The following is a 16,183-nucleotide window of genomic DNA, read 5'->3' on the forward strand; positions in this document are numbered from 1 at the left end:
GCGAACGAGAACGTGCCCGTTTGTTGTACGGAGCTACTGACCGCTGGAGTATGTGCAGAGCTTCGACGGCGGGCGTCATCGGTCGGTTCTTGTTTAGCCGGCGGCCTTCGTTTGCGAACGCGGGCGCAACCGCGCGCCGGCCGTCGCAACAGCCTCCCCCCCTCCCCCCCTTGCGGGCGCGACACTTGTATCGCACTCGTGCGCTCGCGTTTCGTTAACAGCATAAGCGTAATTTCTGTAGCGCTCGCAACTTCCGCGCGCCCTGTCTGCAACTGAGGCACCCAAGCGTTGCCATAATTGGGAGGACACTGACTTCTGTGCGCGGCAGCACAGGAGGTACAGTACGGCCCGCACTTAAAGGGGACATCTATTGAGTATATTAACCAGTATAATTGATGCCAGGTATCATTGAAGGCCAGCTGTAATGTAATTTCACTTTGGCTAAGCTGGTTTGGACAGCGTATCAAGGAAATGTATTTGGACGGGAAATTTTTATCTTGTCCCCCCAAGCGCTACTCGTTTTGGAAAAAAGGTTGTTGCCAATCACGCCTCAGAGTAATTCGCCTACGTCACGCGATCGATTGCCATCGCATTTGCCTATTAAGAGTGTCCTAGCTAACTTTACCCAAGTTCTTCAACGAAAAAAAGAAAACTGATTAAAAAAGCACGGTACAAGACGCGATTTTAAGACATGTGGTGTTCGGTTGTCAGAGGTCTGACGATCGAACACCCGTACGTCTTATAATTCTGTCATACCACGTTTCTTTTTCTCTATTGCTTTTTTTTCTTAATCTTTAATTCTTCGTTGAACAGCTTGGCTAAAGTTAGCTGGAACACCCTGTATATACACTGAAACGCTGTAGTGTTTTCGTGACGTCACTTTTTACAGATTGTCAGCAAGTTTGGCCTCGCAACTTTGGTGACGCACGTTCAGGGTTATATGGAAGTAAGGAGTGGTTATATATATATATATATATATATATATATATATATATATATATATATATATATATATATATATATATATATATACCGGCAGGTAGATAGATAAATAGATAGATATATTAGCCACTCGATCAACGTCTATCTTTGCATGAATGATTGCGAACCGCTTTTAAGCAGCTGAGTTTTCTTGGCTCCTCGTTGCTCAGTTGTGTTCACGCATGCAGCACGGACAGGTCGAGCATAAGTTTGCCGGTCCCACCGTGCTCGTGAACCACGTCTCTTGAGTGCAAGCTCCGCTTTACCATTCCTGCTGGACGCCTTAACCTGACAGCCTCTCTCTCATTTTGACATCGCTTATACATGCGGCTGTATGCCATATGCCACCAGAATGTGCGCGTCAGCGCGACTCAAATCTGTGTACTTGTGGCCACATATTCAAGCTTTCGCTGAACCGCGTCTTCACCGTCGCTTGTTCTACTTGTGAATCAAAACCAAGGCAGATTTCACGACTGCGTCGATGCCATCGCACGCGAACGCGTCAGGAGATGGGGAACAAATCGAAGCGTTTCGACAAATGTAACGGAAGGCGTGTATGGTTTTTGAGTTGGCCGTATCAAGCGGCTACAAAATGACAAATGTTTGCCTTATCATTCAAGGCAGAAAAGCCTCCACGTAAATGGTATGTCGTGATACGGCAAAGCATGCTGTTTAAAATGAATATTGGGATAAAATGTTTGCTAACGGAATGAAATGTTGCCTCATAGCGGTGCCCATATGCACGGACCTACGACAACGGGAATGCGTGGCTCCCTCTGTATACATTTGCTTTTATTTATTTTTTTTTACTTCCAGCGTTTTAAATTACGTATTACATGAACTTGGGATAGCACGGTGACGCTATAGAACATCAACAGCGTGGGCGCATGGCAGGTGTCGAGCCCGGTGTCAGTAGCGGAATCGGACATTTTCCGCATGGCGTTGTGACCGTGCGGGGAAGCACTCTTCGGAGGCTGGCTTTGTCCTTATTTTTCAGTTCCTCAACTCCATTACCCTTAATAGGCCGATGAACCATCCATATTTTAATGAAGCCGTACCGTACACCCATTGCAGATCATAATGTATATATGTTGCTCCGGCGCGTTAATTCGCGCCCAGAGTTTAGAATCACTGAGCTTCGCACTTTTATGCGGACTGTTTCTCTGACTAGCTTTCACGTCGGCTTCGGCATCTTATAGCCGAGGCAATAGACGTGGCCCAACGCCTTCTACTGCAGTCGCTTGGTTGTCCCAAATGAAATGGCATAAGCACTAGCCGGGTATAAGCCAGGAATGTGGTTAAGTAGCGCTAGGTACAGGATGTAAAATAACTTTGAAAAAAAATATATTGAAGGGATAATAGCTACATTTATAAATAAACAAATAAATTCAATGAATAAACACGATAAACCATGCCTGCTGTGACTGTGAACTTCAAGAAACAAATCAAAGTAGAGATTCTATTGTTCTTGTTTGTTCTGCAGTGCTGCTTTTCGATTTCCAGCTCCACTCTCAGGGCGAAGAAAATGCTAACGACGTCGCTTGCGTGTATGAAAGCTTAACGCTGCTTTCGAGGTACCAACAAATGCTTGAATTTCCAAACGATCTTTCGTTCGGTTACGGAGTCCGTCTTCGAAATCGCTTACGAGGGGACGAAGGAAAATTTCGTACTTATTAACAAAAAGTTGACGGTTTGGCGGGGGGAAATGAGAGAAAGAAAAAAAAATAACGGATTTCGCCGACAGCAGGAGGATCAAAAAGACGCCTGAACCCTGTTTGATCTACTGCGCGAAACGCCGCTGCATCAGAGCGGCGGTGGCGCCGTCTCCTCATAGCGCTTAATGCGGGCACCATGTCGTGTATTGGACAGGGCAGGGGACCCCGAGCAGTGCTCAGGTCATATACGCCATCGCAAGCCGGGCGTGTGGCTTCTATGTAGAGGACAAGCTTGGCGCGGCCAGCTGTGAGCATCGTGCGTACGTGAATATCGCGCGCACGAACCGTTGGAGTGTATATCTGCAGTCGTTGCTGATGGTTGCTTAGCAGTGTGCTGTTGCTGCCATTGCTGGTACCAGAACCGTTCTTTGCGGGACTGCGCTTCCGCTGCCTTTTGTTGTTGTTGCTTCTCTCCTTGCTCCGGTTTCCCACGAAGCGCGCGCGCTCGCGTTGCGCCAGCGAGAGGACGCCCTGCTGGTCGTTCTCGCTCCAGCCCGGGACAGATGTGGGTCACGGCCGACCGTTCTCAGCCGCCTGCGTAGGCGGCGGAGGTCAGAGGAATGGATGGATGAACAGAGGGCGCACGTTTTTAGTAACGCTTCGACCTAATATAGGAGGTGAGAGGAGACACGGCGCGCGCTGCTCTTGATTCAGTCGGACTGACCGTGACCCGACAGCAGCATTTATTCTTGCGCTCTTTTCTCGAGTGACCCTTCGCATGATCATCATCATCTTCGTCATCGTCGTCGTGTGCTTGTTCTTCCGTGCCGAAAATGTAACTGCGGGGAATGTGTTTCCGGTGTGTCTTCCACCTGACTTGTGGCACCGCGATGACCGCGACGGTAATCTTGACTGAAATGGGTTGAGTGTACTTGCCGATTAATGCGGGTTTCGAGTAGCGGTGAGCGCGTTGTCGACAGCAATACGACAGTGAGGGAAAAGTTAACGGAGAGGGAAAGGCAGGGCGCTTAGGACATGCCCGCGGTTGGCTAAAACTACACTTGGGGAGGCAAAGGGGCAAGAATATGTATGAAAAGGGGAAAGATTAGAAATATAAAGAGCAGGCAGTCATTGCGAGCACGCTAGCAGGGGGCGCTGGCAGTCGCCGGCGTAAGAGCGTGCACGTCGCGCAGCGTACGCGAAATGAGTTTTAGCCTCGATGCATAGAACTTTCTTTTTGACAGGAACGGCAACGCGAGCAGGTAGCCTTGGTTGGGTGGACGTTATAAGCGTCCCTTTTGGAACGGGTCGGTGGGTTGCGCCACCAAGCTCTTGCTACTATACTGCCTAATATCCTACCTTGGTTAAACAATGAAAAAAGCAAAAAAAAAGCACTATGAACTACCACGCCCAAATTTTCTGATCCCCTATTGCGAACTGTGCTTTTGTACGTCTCCGTCTTTTGTCGTTTCCTTACTTTTCTTCCACCGATCCTGCAATCGCCCCTTACTAATGTCTATTGCGGACATGTTTGCTCTACCACTGCTCCCGCTGAACCCAAGGGCTGCAAGGAGGCCAGTGGTGCCTAAATCGACCGCTGGGTAGACGTCTTCACATTCTAATAAAACACGCTCCGTCGTTTCCCTAGCTTTACTGCAGCAAGCACGTGGTTCTTCTTCCTTCTTATATCTCGCTTTTAGCCCTCCTCTTGTGCGACACCTCATGGTGCGTGTACGCGCCGCGAGACGAAAATGTCCGTGCAATTGCCGTACACGCGACTTCGTTGAGTACAGCGTCACCACGGGACATATTCTCGGACGGTAACTTTCGGAGATACCACTTGAAGGGCGCGCCGATTGGCTGGTTCAGCACCACGTCACGCGAAAGGGATTGTATCGCCGAAAGTGACCGTCCGAGAATACGTCCCCAGCTGTCACTGCAAGCATAGTTGTTTTGTGTTTTCGTCGCCGGTTTAGAAATCCGCTGAAACGATAACTCCAAAACGTGTCCGTACCAGCTAAAAGCACTGAAAGTCTCTTTTCTATTGTCAACCTGGCTCAGCACAACGTTACTGGAATATGTGTCTAGTTATTTGGCTGCGGCATATAAGCGCCTTTATATCGATAACTCATGTTACCTCAACATCTTTCTTTACCGTAAAGTCATCAGGACGAGACAATGTTCTCGTGGCGTTTCTTAATGGCTCTTAACCAGGCCACATAGCAAATTTCGGTTTCACGCTGGAAGTTGTTACTTGTCCTCTAAGGAGTGTTCTGCCGCAAGAAATTTTCAGATCAGTGTAAATAATAGCAGAGATGGAAATATTTGAAGTGCCACGAACCCATGATTTCAGGAGGCGGGCGTCACCGCCAACATATATACACACACCTTGTCCCCTTCTAGCCTCCGAAAGCGAAATTCCTCCGCCTGCCCTACCTCCCCGTGGTAAAGTATTACGCGTGGTAGCGTAATACTTTGCAGGCACGATTGTTAGCGTGCATTGTTTGCACTGCGCTTGTAAGCTCAAAATGGCCGGAGCAGGTGAGGGGCCCTTTAATGCCGCAGACTTCTATTTCTCACTTTCTCCGGTTTTATGCGACGAAATAGCGGTCGCTGACTCATTTTCTCGTTCCTTGCGTGCCTGGTTGATGCCAGTTCTTTTTTACGACTAAGGAGAAAGTAGGATCGGAGTTGAACAGATGGTAGTTTGAAAGGGTTTGTTTAATATTATTATAGCAGCCACATTGTCGCCGCGGGCCTACGTGACGCAGAACGGAGCAATCCATTTCGCGATAAATGAGAGTGCGCGGTTCGTTTTCGTTTCCGAATGAGTGATCACCGTTCGCCTCGTGTGGGAAGGCGAAACCAGCTGAGTCGCACTATATTATTCATCCTCAGTCTTCGTGCACGTGCTATTTTGTTTGTTTGTTCGGATTGTTCTCGATTCACTCTCGACAAGGGCAGGCACAATTTTGCCCGCACACGCCGTTTGCCTTGTTAGCCTTCAACGCCATCGCTTTGATGATCACGGCATTCTGATATGGAGGGTGGTGCCATCGTTCATGCACCAAATTTAAAAATATGCAAGTGCCACGTTGCTGAACAGAACCAAGGTAATGTTGTTTGCCGTCGCTTGGATATACTCACACTCCTTTTTTTTGGGTTCCGCCTAATTAGATTATTAGTCTTCATTAATTAATCAACTTCTCAAATATTATATTTGGATGAAAAGTGTAAACGAGGAAATTGTAGAGCAACATGGAAAACTCCCGATACAGCTTTCTCTTGCGTAAAAGTGTTTTTCCAAGCGTGAAAGAAGCTCGCGAATACTCGCAAAATGCCTCGAGCGGCCAGTCGTGCGGCAATTTTTCGTGTAATTCGCGGGCTGACACTTTTCATCGAATTATAATATATGAGAAGTTAACTTATTGGTTAAGACTTGTGATATTAGGCGGAATGCAATATATATATATATATATATATATATATATATATATATATATATATATATATATATATATATATATATATATATATATATATATATAGTCCGCGTATATCAAGCGACTGCAAACAACACTACCTTGGTTCTGTCGAGCTACGTGACATTTGCATATTTCTTAAATATTGATGCATGATAGTTGGGACACCCTGTATAAAAAGAATACGCACGTTCAGCGACGATTCGTATGTTGGGCAAAAGGTGTGGCCGTGCGCGCAAGTGTTTATACGAGATTGCCAGATGCGAGCTCCCGGAGGGAGGAATTGCGCAGCCGTTAGCGATCGGCCCATGTCCGGAGGCGTTGGAAGCGCTCAGATACCGGGAGCATGGCCTCCGAGATCGAGTCGCTCACGGCGCTCTATCTTGTAGGCCATGAAAGGAGGATTGGGGCGAGGAATGGCGGTCTACGCAGCTGCCCGATTTGAGTATCTGCAACGGTAGCCGTGATAACGTGCGCTTGTGTTTGTTCGAACATCTGCGTCTATATACACATTGCATCGGCTTTGCTGACTGCTTCTGACAGATAATCTACAATTCATCCTAGCTGTACCGTAGTGTACAGCCCGAAATAACCACGTCGCTTTAAGTACATTGTGTTACTCGCTTCTATTCAAGGCGGTCTATATATGTTCTGCAAGCAGTGGAGTCGTTTACAAGCCGTTTGAATCGCGAGCCAGATATTACAAGGAAAACCCTTGCAACCAAGTAAAAAGTAAAATCTAAGTAAAAATCCAACACAGTTTGAGTAGTCTCTGTCAAAGTTCATGACGTCGTGGCGACTCGCTGCAAGAAATTTCAAGGTATGACGTCACCACCCGCATTTTTGTTTGTGCGTTGTGTCGCGTTCGTGTAAAGCCTGCATCACATTTTTTTTTAAATACGGCACCAGACGCGCGACATTGCTGTCGTGAACTCACTTGCTCACAGGATCTAACGTACAATAGCGCCTATTCTTTCCTCCGGCCTGTTGACGTCAGGGAGGCATTATACACCACCCTTAGACTATCGCCTATACTACTACTGCGTCAAAATAAATGATTCCTTTAGCGGGAGCAAGAAAATCTTCGGCGATACTACGTGTCTCTTGCGATATATCATCATCATCAGCCTATTTTATCTCCACTGCAGGGCGAAGGCCTCTCCCTACGATCTCCAATTACCGGTGTCCTGCGCCAACTGATTCAAACTTGTGCCTGCGAATTTCCTAATTTCATCAGCCCACCTAGTTTTCTGCCGTCCTCGACGACGCTTGCCTTCTTTTGGCGCTCATTCTGTAACCCTAATGGTCCGCGGTTATCTGCCCTGCGCATTACATCGCCCGCCCAGCTCCATTTTTTTTTCTCTTAATGGCAATTAGAATATCGGCTATCCCCGTTTGCTCTGCGATCCACACCGCTCTCTTCCTGTCTCTTGACGTTACGCAACATTCTTCGTTCCATCGCTCTTTGCGCGGTCCTCAACTTGTTCTCGAGCTCTTTTGTCAACCTCCAAGTTTCTGCCCCACATGTTAGCACCGGTAGAATGCATTGATTGTACACCTCTCTTTTCAATGATAATGGTAAGCTGCCGGTCAGGATCTGACAATGCCTGCCGTATGCGCTCCAGTGCATTTTTTATTTCTTTGTAAATTTCCTTCTCATGATCAGGGTTTCCTGTGAGTAATTGACCTAGGTGAATGTACTCCTTCACGGACTCAAGAGGCTCACTGGAGATCCTGAACTCTTGTTCCCTAGTTTGCTCATAAAAAAACAAAAATAACGAAAACAATGGGGCAGGGTGAGTCATTTGGTCCACAATCGCAAAGGTTTCACCTTTTCAGCTCCTTTCTGTAGCTGCATCGTCACGTGTCTGAGATATGCCACCTGTGCAAAGTAGTCTTCAGGCGTCTGCATCTGGGGAATCATCAGAATGCGTGCCGAGATATTGTCGTTGGCCTTTGTGTGTGCACGTTTGACATTTTTTAAGCCGCCCACGCTCGGCGCGAACGCTGCGCTTCTCTTGTTCCGTGATTGGCGCGGGAGTTCAGTGGAACGGACCTTTCGGCAGCTACGGGGTGGCCGACACGAATGCGAAATTTCCTAACGTCACTACGCAGTTGTTCGCTGCAGAAGCTTTGACGGTGACACGAAAGATTTGCATCGAGCGCTCAGGCACGGCGAGAGCGCGTCGTGCTGCCAACATCTGTGCCGTCGTTCCGCGTTTGAGCTTGAGATATTGATTAGAAAGCGTCACCAATCACCTTTCCCCATAGATTAACACATGGTTTCTGCTTATTTCTGTGTAACCCACCCATTATGTAATACCCCGTTACGGGGTCTTTAAGGAATAAAAATGAAATGAAATGAAATTAAACTTGGGGATAGCTGGTACCGGCTCGTGCGCCCCCCTGCTTTAAGTTCCACATCTGAGGAGGCGCTTGGGTTTGGGTCTTCTTTGGGTCAAACGAAATGTGCCGTGAAGCGAAGCAAAGTTCCGACTTGTTGCTCCTTATATACGGGCTCATGTACGGGAACATGTATGCAGTCGCGGTCATGCTGGAGCTCGGGACTCTGAAGACTACTATAAGTCGAGCTGTATTTGTAAATTACGCTTCTATACAGCAACAATAAAGGCCCTCGCCTATACCGCGAGGGGAGGCGTAAGGCAGAACACGCGCAAGAAGGAAAGGCTATGGTGGCGACTTTGAATTTCCGAGCACTCATACCTTTCTTGATACAGCAAGACGATTGGTATCTGCTCGCATGCGTAATCATTGCAGAATTGTTGCTTTTTATAACGCAATAGTTACGCGTATATGAAAGTTTTGCACTTTTCAAAGTCTCGAAGTCGTTTAAAGCCAGATGGATGAAATTCAGGCAACTCCATGTGTTCCCCGTATCATACCCATCATGCTGGCAGAGAACCCCACCGTGTTTACTGATATCTTACGTAGACGCTGGTTCCCCCTGGCAAAATGTTTGCTTGGAAACACTCTATCGTTTGAAGGGCGGTGTGGGGTCCATTGTTTAGCGTCGTGCTGCCTGCGCGTTCTATTCGAAGTCTTACCCAAGCGACCTTGAAATGACGGAAAAGCCGGAAAGGAGGCGCGCTCTGTACGCAGAAAAATCGATGGAAGTCTGCGGTGAATAATATGCACGCACTTAGGTCATCGTGTGTACAGCAATAAACATACAGCCGTATATACGCGTTTTTGTGTTCTTGCAGGTGGCGATCGATCGATCACGGTGCCTTGTTCAGAACAGAAACTTTCGACATCGTGGACGCGAGCTGTAGGTACTCCTAGAAGTTATGCATTGAGTCCGAGCATAAGATATCCAGAAGCAGTATAGCCTATACAAGAGTTCCCAGAAGTTTTGTAAGCTGTTATTCGCTATTCACTTTTATGCAGTGTTGAGTGTTAACTTGGAGCGCCGATGCATTTCGCCGCAGAATCTGAGGATCGAGGTATTGAAAGATACACAACCTTGAGGTATTAGTAAAGCTTTGTTAATTAGTTGACGCTGCATTGCGATTTGTCGTGTACATAATGTGCATTTATTCAAAATCGAGTTCATGCCGCCGAATAGCGCTGACACAGCAGATTCTTTACGAGTCTCTACTGTAAATCAAGCTACACGGAGGAGCTTTCCTTCTTCTGTAGTTCACACTTTTACATTCCTCGAAATGGGTGTTCTGATTAGAGCAATACCCTAATGGAGCCTGAAATTATACCAACATTGGCGTGACCAGATTCTCGTGAGTGTAATTACAAAGTTACGTTATTTAAGCATATCAGACGCAGTTAAACAAAAATCCTGTTAACGCACACAGAGCAGTCATAACTAACCTACCTGTAAAAAAAGAAAGAAAAAAAAACGAAGATAATAAATAAAAGAGACGCCCATCCTAGTGAACATATGCATGTAATTATTTCAGCATTATCTCAAGGCAAAATATCGGCCGGAATATTCATTGTGTAACGCCGTCATCAGTGTTACTCCACTGCCAAAATAAAACACCCATACAGCCTTAAAGGTGTAATCTGCGAAATATGCCCATCGCACACCCGTGAATGCCTTGAGGACGCTGTGGGTGCTTTCGTCAGAATGGCGCTCATTTTAAAAAACTTCAAAACTAGTTTAAGGGCGAGACACATAAATACCTCCAGAAATTTTGTGTTCCTTCTAATTAAGCAAAATACATCGATTATAAGCGTAGTAAACAAAACGATATATATAATAATTTTCACACGATATATATATATATATATATATATATATATATATATATATATATATATATATATATATATATATATATATATATATATATATAGTTGAAGGAACGAAGGTGCACGCTTACGAAAATTGCAGCTTTAATGTTTTTAACGTTTCGGCCGTGGCACGGCCTTCGTCAGAATGGACACAGATGCAAGCGCGCAGCCGCTTTTATGGGCGTGCGCACGTCGGCATAATCAGCAGTACATGCACGTGTACACTTGCAAATAATAAAAGAAAAAAAGTACAGCAGCAAATATAACTTAAGCACGATAAATTATATGCATGAAATATCATTAAGGTGTCACGATAATTGCACATGAAGTACAGAATAATATCAATTGCGACGTGGCAAAACTGATTTGGCGTGCTTTGTCAATTCTGTACGAGAACATACACATCAAGATATGGCAGAAAGGCACGACATTTTTCCTACGCTCTCGTTGATACCGGAGGACGCAGTGTTAAATTTATGGATGAGAAAGTATTCTCGTACTTCTCAATCATGGTACAATTTGAAACCTTATTGTATTATGGTTAGACTGATATTGTCAAACGTATGACCTGGCAGTCGAACATGTTTAGATAATGGAAAGTGTGGCAAGCTGTTTACGTGTGCTTTGTGGTTGTTGAATCTGATAGGAAAAGATGTTTCGGTCTGACGGATATACTGCATGTGACACACTGAACATTCAAGCAGATAGATGATGTTAGTGCTGTCGCAAGTGAAGTCGCCGTTAATTTTAACAGAAAAAATGGATGTTGTGCTTCTAGCAGTCTTTGATGTGGTCATGTGTGTACAAACTATACAACGGGGCTTATTGCAGGGATGACAACCAGCAGGAGCAATTGCATTAGTCTTGGAAGAGGTTACTAGGTCACGCAGTTTCCTAGAGCGACGATATAGAACTCCTGGCGATTCCGTGAAAATGTGTTTAAGACGGTTCATTTCATTAAGAAATGAGCCGGCACTGGAATCGTCCGTGGTAGGCGGCGTCCCTAGTCCATGATATTGTGGCCCTGAGCCGATGGCTTGGCCCTGCTTTCCAGACGATGCTGGTCCTCAGGGCTTGGTTGGGCTTGTCAGCTGGGCCTCCCACTGTTCGACGGTTGGTCCCATGATGGTTGTTGTCTATGTGTTTTGTCCACATTCCCAGGCCACGTGGTAGATGATATTGGGCGCAGAGCAGAAGGCGCATTTGTAAGTGTAGCACGTAGGATACATGGCGTGCAGCAGGGTGCCGTGCGGGTATGTGCCGGTCTGTAGCTTCCGAAACATCAACCACCTCTTCTCTGGTTACCTTGGGATGCGGGGGTGGGTAGGTCCTCCTGTCCATTCTGTAGTGGCTCAGGATGTCGGTGTATCTTTCCGGGACGCCATCGTGAGGGACTACCGCGGCTCGTGAATCCGGTGGGATAGCCCGGAGAATGGGATCTCGGGTAGCAGTGTGGGCTGCAAGGTTACTCGTCAAGGACTCGTGTCCCCGTGCCCAGACAACTTATATCCCATGAAGATTGTGTAGTTTCTTGAGGATGCTCAAGGCTTGATTGGAAATGCGACCCTTTCGGTAACTTTTGCAGGCTGTTTGCGAGTCCGTGATGATTGGGGTCTGCTCTTGATCTTGCTTGCCCGTCGTGGCTGCCAGGGCTATCGCCGTTTCCTGCGCGGAGTCGACATTCTGGAGTGTTCACCGAGGCAGCCTCTTCTCCCTGGCCGTTGATCACGCTGACAGCGTGGGCTGCTCTGTTCTTATACTTTACCGCGTCGGTGTATCTGACTTCTCTTCTTGGTCCTTCGTAGGCCTTGCGTAAAGCTTGTACTCACGCTTGCCTCTTTTCCTTATTCTGGATGCACGTTTCTCGGGTCGCCGGCCACTTTGATCTTCTCCGTTTTGGCAAGAGCGACACGCTGTTTGCTGGATCCATATTCGACTGGTTAGCCCAGTCTTCTTAGCGTGTCACTGCCCGTACTGGTGAGCTTGAATCGCTCTATCTGACTCGTATTGTGGGCCTCTGCTAGTGCTTCCCAAGTATTTTGGATGCCATGCTGAGAAAGAGATACTTTCACTGTATGCGCGCGCACACGCAATGAAGCATTCATCGTTCAGTTCATCACAAACGGTCACATAAGCTGGTGCATCTCAGTAAGCGCATGCAGCAGAGCATCTATCGCTTTGAACGTCGCAGAGGCACCGAGGTCCGAATCCCAGGATCTACTCTGTCATCCGTAAGGCTGTATCACGAGGACAGTCCTCTCGTCTACATATGTTAGGCTCGAACAATGTTATGGTTGTCTCAGATGCATTCAAATTACTAAGTTGGTCTGCCATTTTGCAAGTGTGTGCGTCTCATCTGCAATCGAAGATGGCGGCGCCTATAATGAAGAATAAAACCGTTTATCATGGATATTCTGCCGCGCATTCACGTACACATATTATAATAAATAGTTAAACAGTTCAATGGGACCATATCGTTATCTTCCAAGAGCTTTTTATTGAAAAGCAGAGAGATTTGCCCGCGTGGAAGCGTCCTCCTAGATGCTACTCTGCAAGGGAAGGGGAAGGATGAAGGGAAAAGACCCTAAGACGAGGAGGAGAGCAGAAAAAAATGGGGCAAAAGATAGCTGCATATGCAGCCATGGACGAGGCGGTTGCTCGCCGTGTTGCAGATGCCAGTCATCGAGGAGTGAGACAGAGGTGTCCCCAAAGCTTCATTGTCGATTAATGTGGTTTGCACGTCCCAAAGCGACCTTAGGGCTCTGAGAGATAGCACCTCTGCCTTTCAGCAAACTCTCCCTCTGGCGCGCGAGATCTTGCATTGTGCGCTTTCTTTTTTTTTCGTGCATATTGGCAGCGCATGTATGAAAGAGAGATGGTGCGCAGCTACGTTTACTTACTGCTTTCTTTAGTCTTTGAGCAAGTCGTAGCGCGATTTCATGCAGCTGTGCGTTGGTTTTCCCTCTGACTTCCCATTGACTAAAGTGCTGGTCGTGCGTACATTGACTCGCTTGACTTGCTGGCTGTGCATCACTTAAGAGAGACTAAAGCGCAGCACTCACTCAATGGCCAGTTCAGACTGGTAAAGTATTCTTTAAAATACTCTATTTTTATTCCTTTATTCCTGCGGAGGTTCATTATTGTGTCAAGACAATAAGACCAAAACATCCATTCCTTTAATCTTTTGCCGCCCGATGCGTCGGTGTGACGTCACATTTTGAGGGCTCCCATTTTTAAAATTTTGTTTTATTTTATATCTTTGCTGCCGTGTTGGCCGTTCTTGAAAAGAAACTATTCTTGCATCTGACTGCTGCAGGTGAGAATTTAACTCCTGTTCTATGCAGTGTGCGTTTCCTGTGCCAACAAAACAATTAACTGCTGTATGCACCCTCCTGTCAAAATCCCTGGCGTCACGGTATTCTGGTGCGGGAATGTCAGGGCGGTGGTGCCACTTGTTTTCCTTCCTTTTCTTTTTTTCAAACCTCGCGTCACTGTGGGCCTCCGAGATTGGGTGGCGCTCGTTCTCATAAAGTTCTTAAATGTTCACCCAAATTCGGTAGGTAGAGCGTTTCTGCAGGCTGCGCGTATCGAAATGCGGCCGCCCGCAGTCTGATATACGAACCGGCTACCTTCGTTCTCAGCAGCACATCGCCGTGTATCCGCAGCCACCGCTGCGTGTGGATGGCGAATTACTCTTGGAAAATTACGGGCTCTGTACGTAATCTAAATCTCAGCGTTCAGGAGGGAATCATACCACTATCACACGCACTCACTGCAAACGAAAAAAATGTGTCTATATGTGGCTATATGTGTCTTCCCAGATTGCCACGCCGCGCACTGCGTCTTTTTGTCGCTGTTGTCCTATACTCGCGGACAACTTTCTGCGGCAATGGAGGGAAAGCTGCGGAGGCAAAGCGCGCACGAGTGAATGAGAGCTTCTGAAAAGAGACTCGTGTTTTCATCCACGTTAGTTTAACCTGGGGAAGAGAAGACATAGACACCTTATCAGCAACAGTTAAATGAGATAAAACACATCGCTGAATGTAAAAGTTTACTCATTTTGCGGCTTTCTTCCCTTCCGCGTCTGGGCAAACGCGAAACCGTCGCACGTGAAGCTGCGTCGATTCAGCCTCTATTCCGAGCAACCAAAAGCACTGTCAAACGCTGGCGGACTATTTGGCGTCATAACACATGTGCAGCAGCCACGCGCCCATAGCTTTCAATTCATTGCCACAGAAGGTTGCCCGCGAGCATAATACCCTCGCGGGGGCTGTTACATTTACTACTAAACTATAGTGTGCCTAAACTATAATCGCTTCTTGGCTCGCTCAGCGGGTTTCCAACCTTCCATCGAGGTCAGAGAATGTCTTTCGTTCGCATTTGTAATTTCAGTAACTTGTTTACGCATTCTGGTTAAGATTATCGAATGCCCCCCCCCCCACCTTGCTCTCTCTCTATCTCTCTCTTGCGTGCGTGCGTGCGTGCGTGTGCGTGCGTGCGTGCGTGCGTGCGTGCGTGTGTGTGTGTGTGTGTGTGTGTGTGTGTGTGTGTGTGTGTGTGTGTGTGTGTGTGTGTGTGTGTGTGTGTGAACGTGCGTGCGTGCGTGCGGCATATCGATAACGCGTTGATGTATTTCTCTGCAACTCAGGAAACGTTCCACTATTTCTTTCCTCTCTATAATTTTCTCTCTTCGCACAGCTAGAAAAGAGAAAGAATGATAAAAGAGAAAACGCGAGATGGCGTTGTGCATTTTTTTTTTTCGGTTGAGCGAAATATTTCGTCCGTTTGTACGCGACAAGCGTCGACAGCATTCAGCGATTTACCACGTAGCGATTGCAAAACTCAAGTCATCATTTGAGAAAAAAGTGCGCACAAGTGCTGAGGGCATATGGGCGAGGAGGAAGCGTTCGCGTTCCCTCCGGCGCTGCGCATTTTGTGCGTTAACCTCGGCTTGCATGGCAACCAAGGCGGTATACAGCACATTCATCTTGATCCGCGCGTTCGGAAAGACGTCGCGCGACGCACAATGCCTCGTGCCGTGCGCAGCCGGCGAGTGAAGCGCATAAAAGCGCGAGCACTGAGACGCCGCCGGCTTTTTTCGCCGTTTTAAGCCTTTGTCCCATTTTCTTGTCTGTGCTGCTGCTGCTGCTGCCGAAGGCATCCAATACGATCGTGCTGTGTACTACGCAAGAGCGAGGTTCGAATAAAGAGCCGCGCGGCCGCTGCCATGGCGTGCGTCCAGCCGCGTCGCAAAGTGTTGTCCTCCGCTAAGTGTTACGGCGCGCCGAGGGTCTCGGTCAAGCCCACGTTGGGTCTCCTCGCCGGTTCGGTCGTGAAGATGTGCCTCTATGGAGGCACGCACGAGCCTTCCTCGTCGGGTGCTTGCAAATTGTGTCGCCGTTACGTGTGAGTAAATCCAGAAGAGCGTTCTGATCTATCTATCTATCTATCTATCTATCTATCTATCTATCTATCTATCTATCTATCTATCTATCTATCTATCTATCTATCTATCTATCTATCTATCTATCTATCTATCTTATCAATCAATCAATCAGTCAATCATCTCTGAAGCAGTCTTGCCTATATAGTATTGCGCACTCTTCTCCTATTATATATAGTACACAATTTTCTGACTTGCACACCTATTTTCGCAGTTGTATCAAACACACCGCCCGTGATGTTACTGCATGCAGCTTCTGTGGCGCTGTTGAAGTTTCAGGCTCCTTTCCCTCACCCTCTTTCACAAGCTGTGTGATGCCTGTGTCGAAACGCTCTTTCTCGATCCCGAAG

The 16,183-nt window shown here is 47.2% G+C and overlaps 1 protein-coding gene across 7 annotated transcripts in view; it reads left to right on the forward strand.

Annotated features, from left to right (window-relative positions):
- Window positions 1–16,183, forward strand: part of Ptpmeg (protein tyrosine phosphatase Meg) — a 323,767-nt gene that overhangs the window by 152,194 nt on the left and 155,390 nt on the right. For 2 of the 7 annotated variants that reach the window (XM_075682036.1, XM_075682037.1), the window contains exon 1: window positions 15,413–15,796. The exons of 4 other annotated variants lie outside the window; for them this stretch is intronic. In XM_075682036.1, coding sequence (XP_075538151.1) covers window positions 15,618–15,796 — 179 coding nt within the window. In that variant the 5' untranslated portion in view covers window positions 15,413–15,617. Of the gene's footprint in view, window positions 1–15,411; window positions 15,797–16,183 lie in introns of those variants that run through there. One more of the 7 variants, XM_075682042.1, reaches the window with a different exon arrangement.

Source organism: Dermacentor variabilis, chromosome 2, assembly GCF_050947875.1.
Source record: "Dermacentor variabilis isolate Ectoservices chromosome 2, ASM5094787v1, whole genome shotgun sequence".
In the NCBI taxonomy this organism is placed as follows: Eukaryota; Metazoa; Arthropoda; class Arachnida; order Ixodida; family Ixodidae; genus Dermacentor; species Dermacentor variabilis.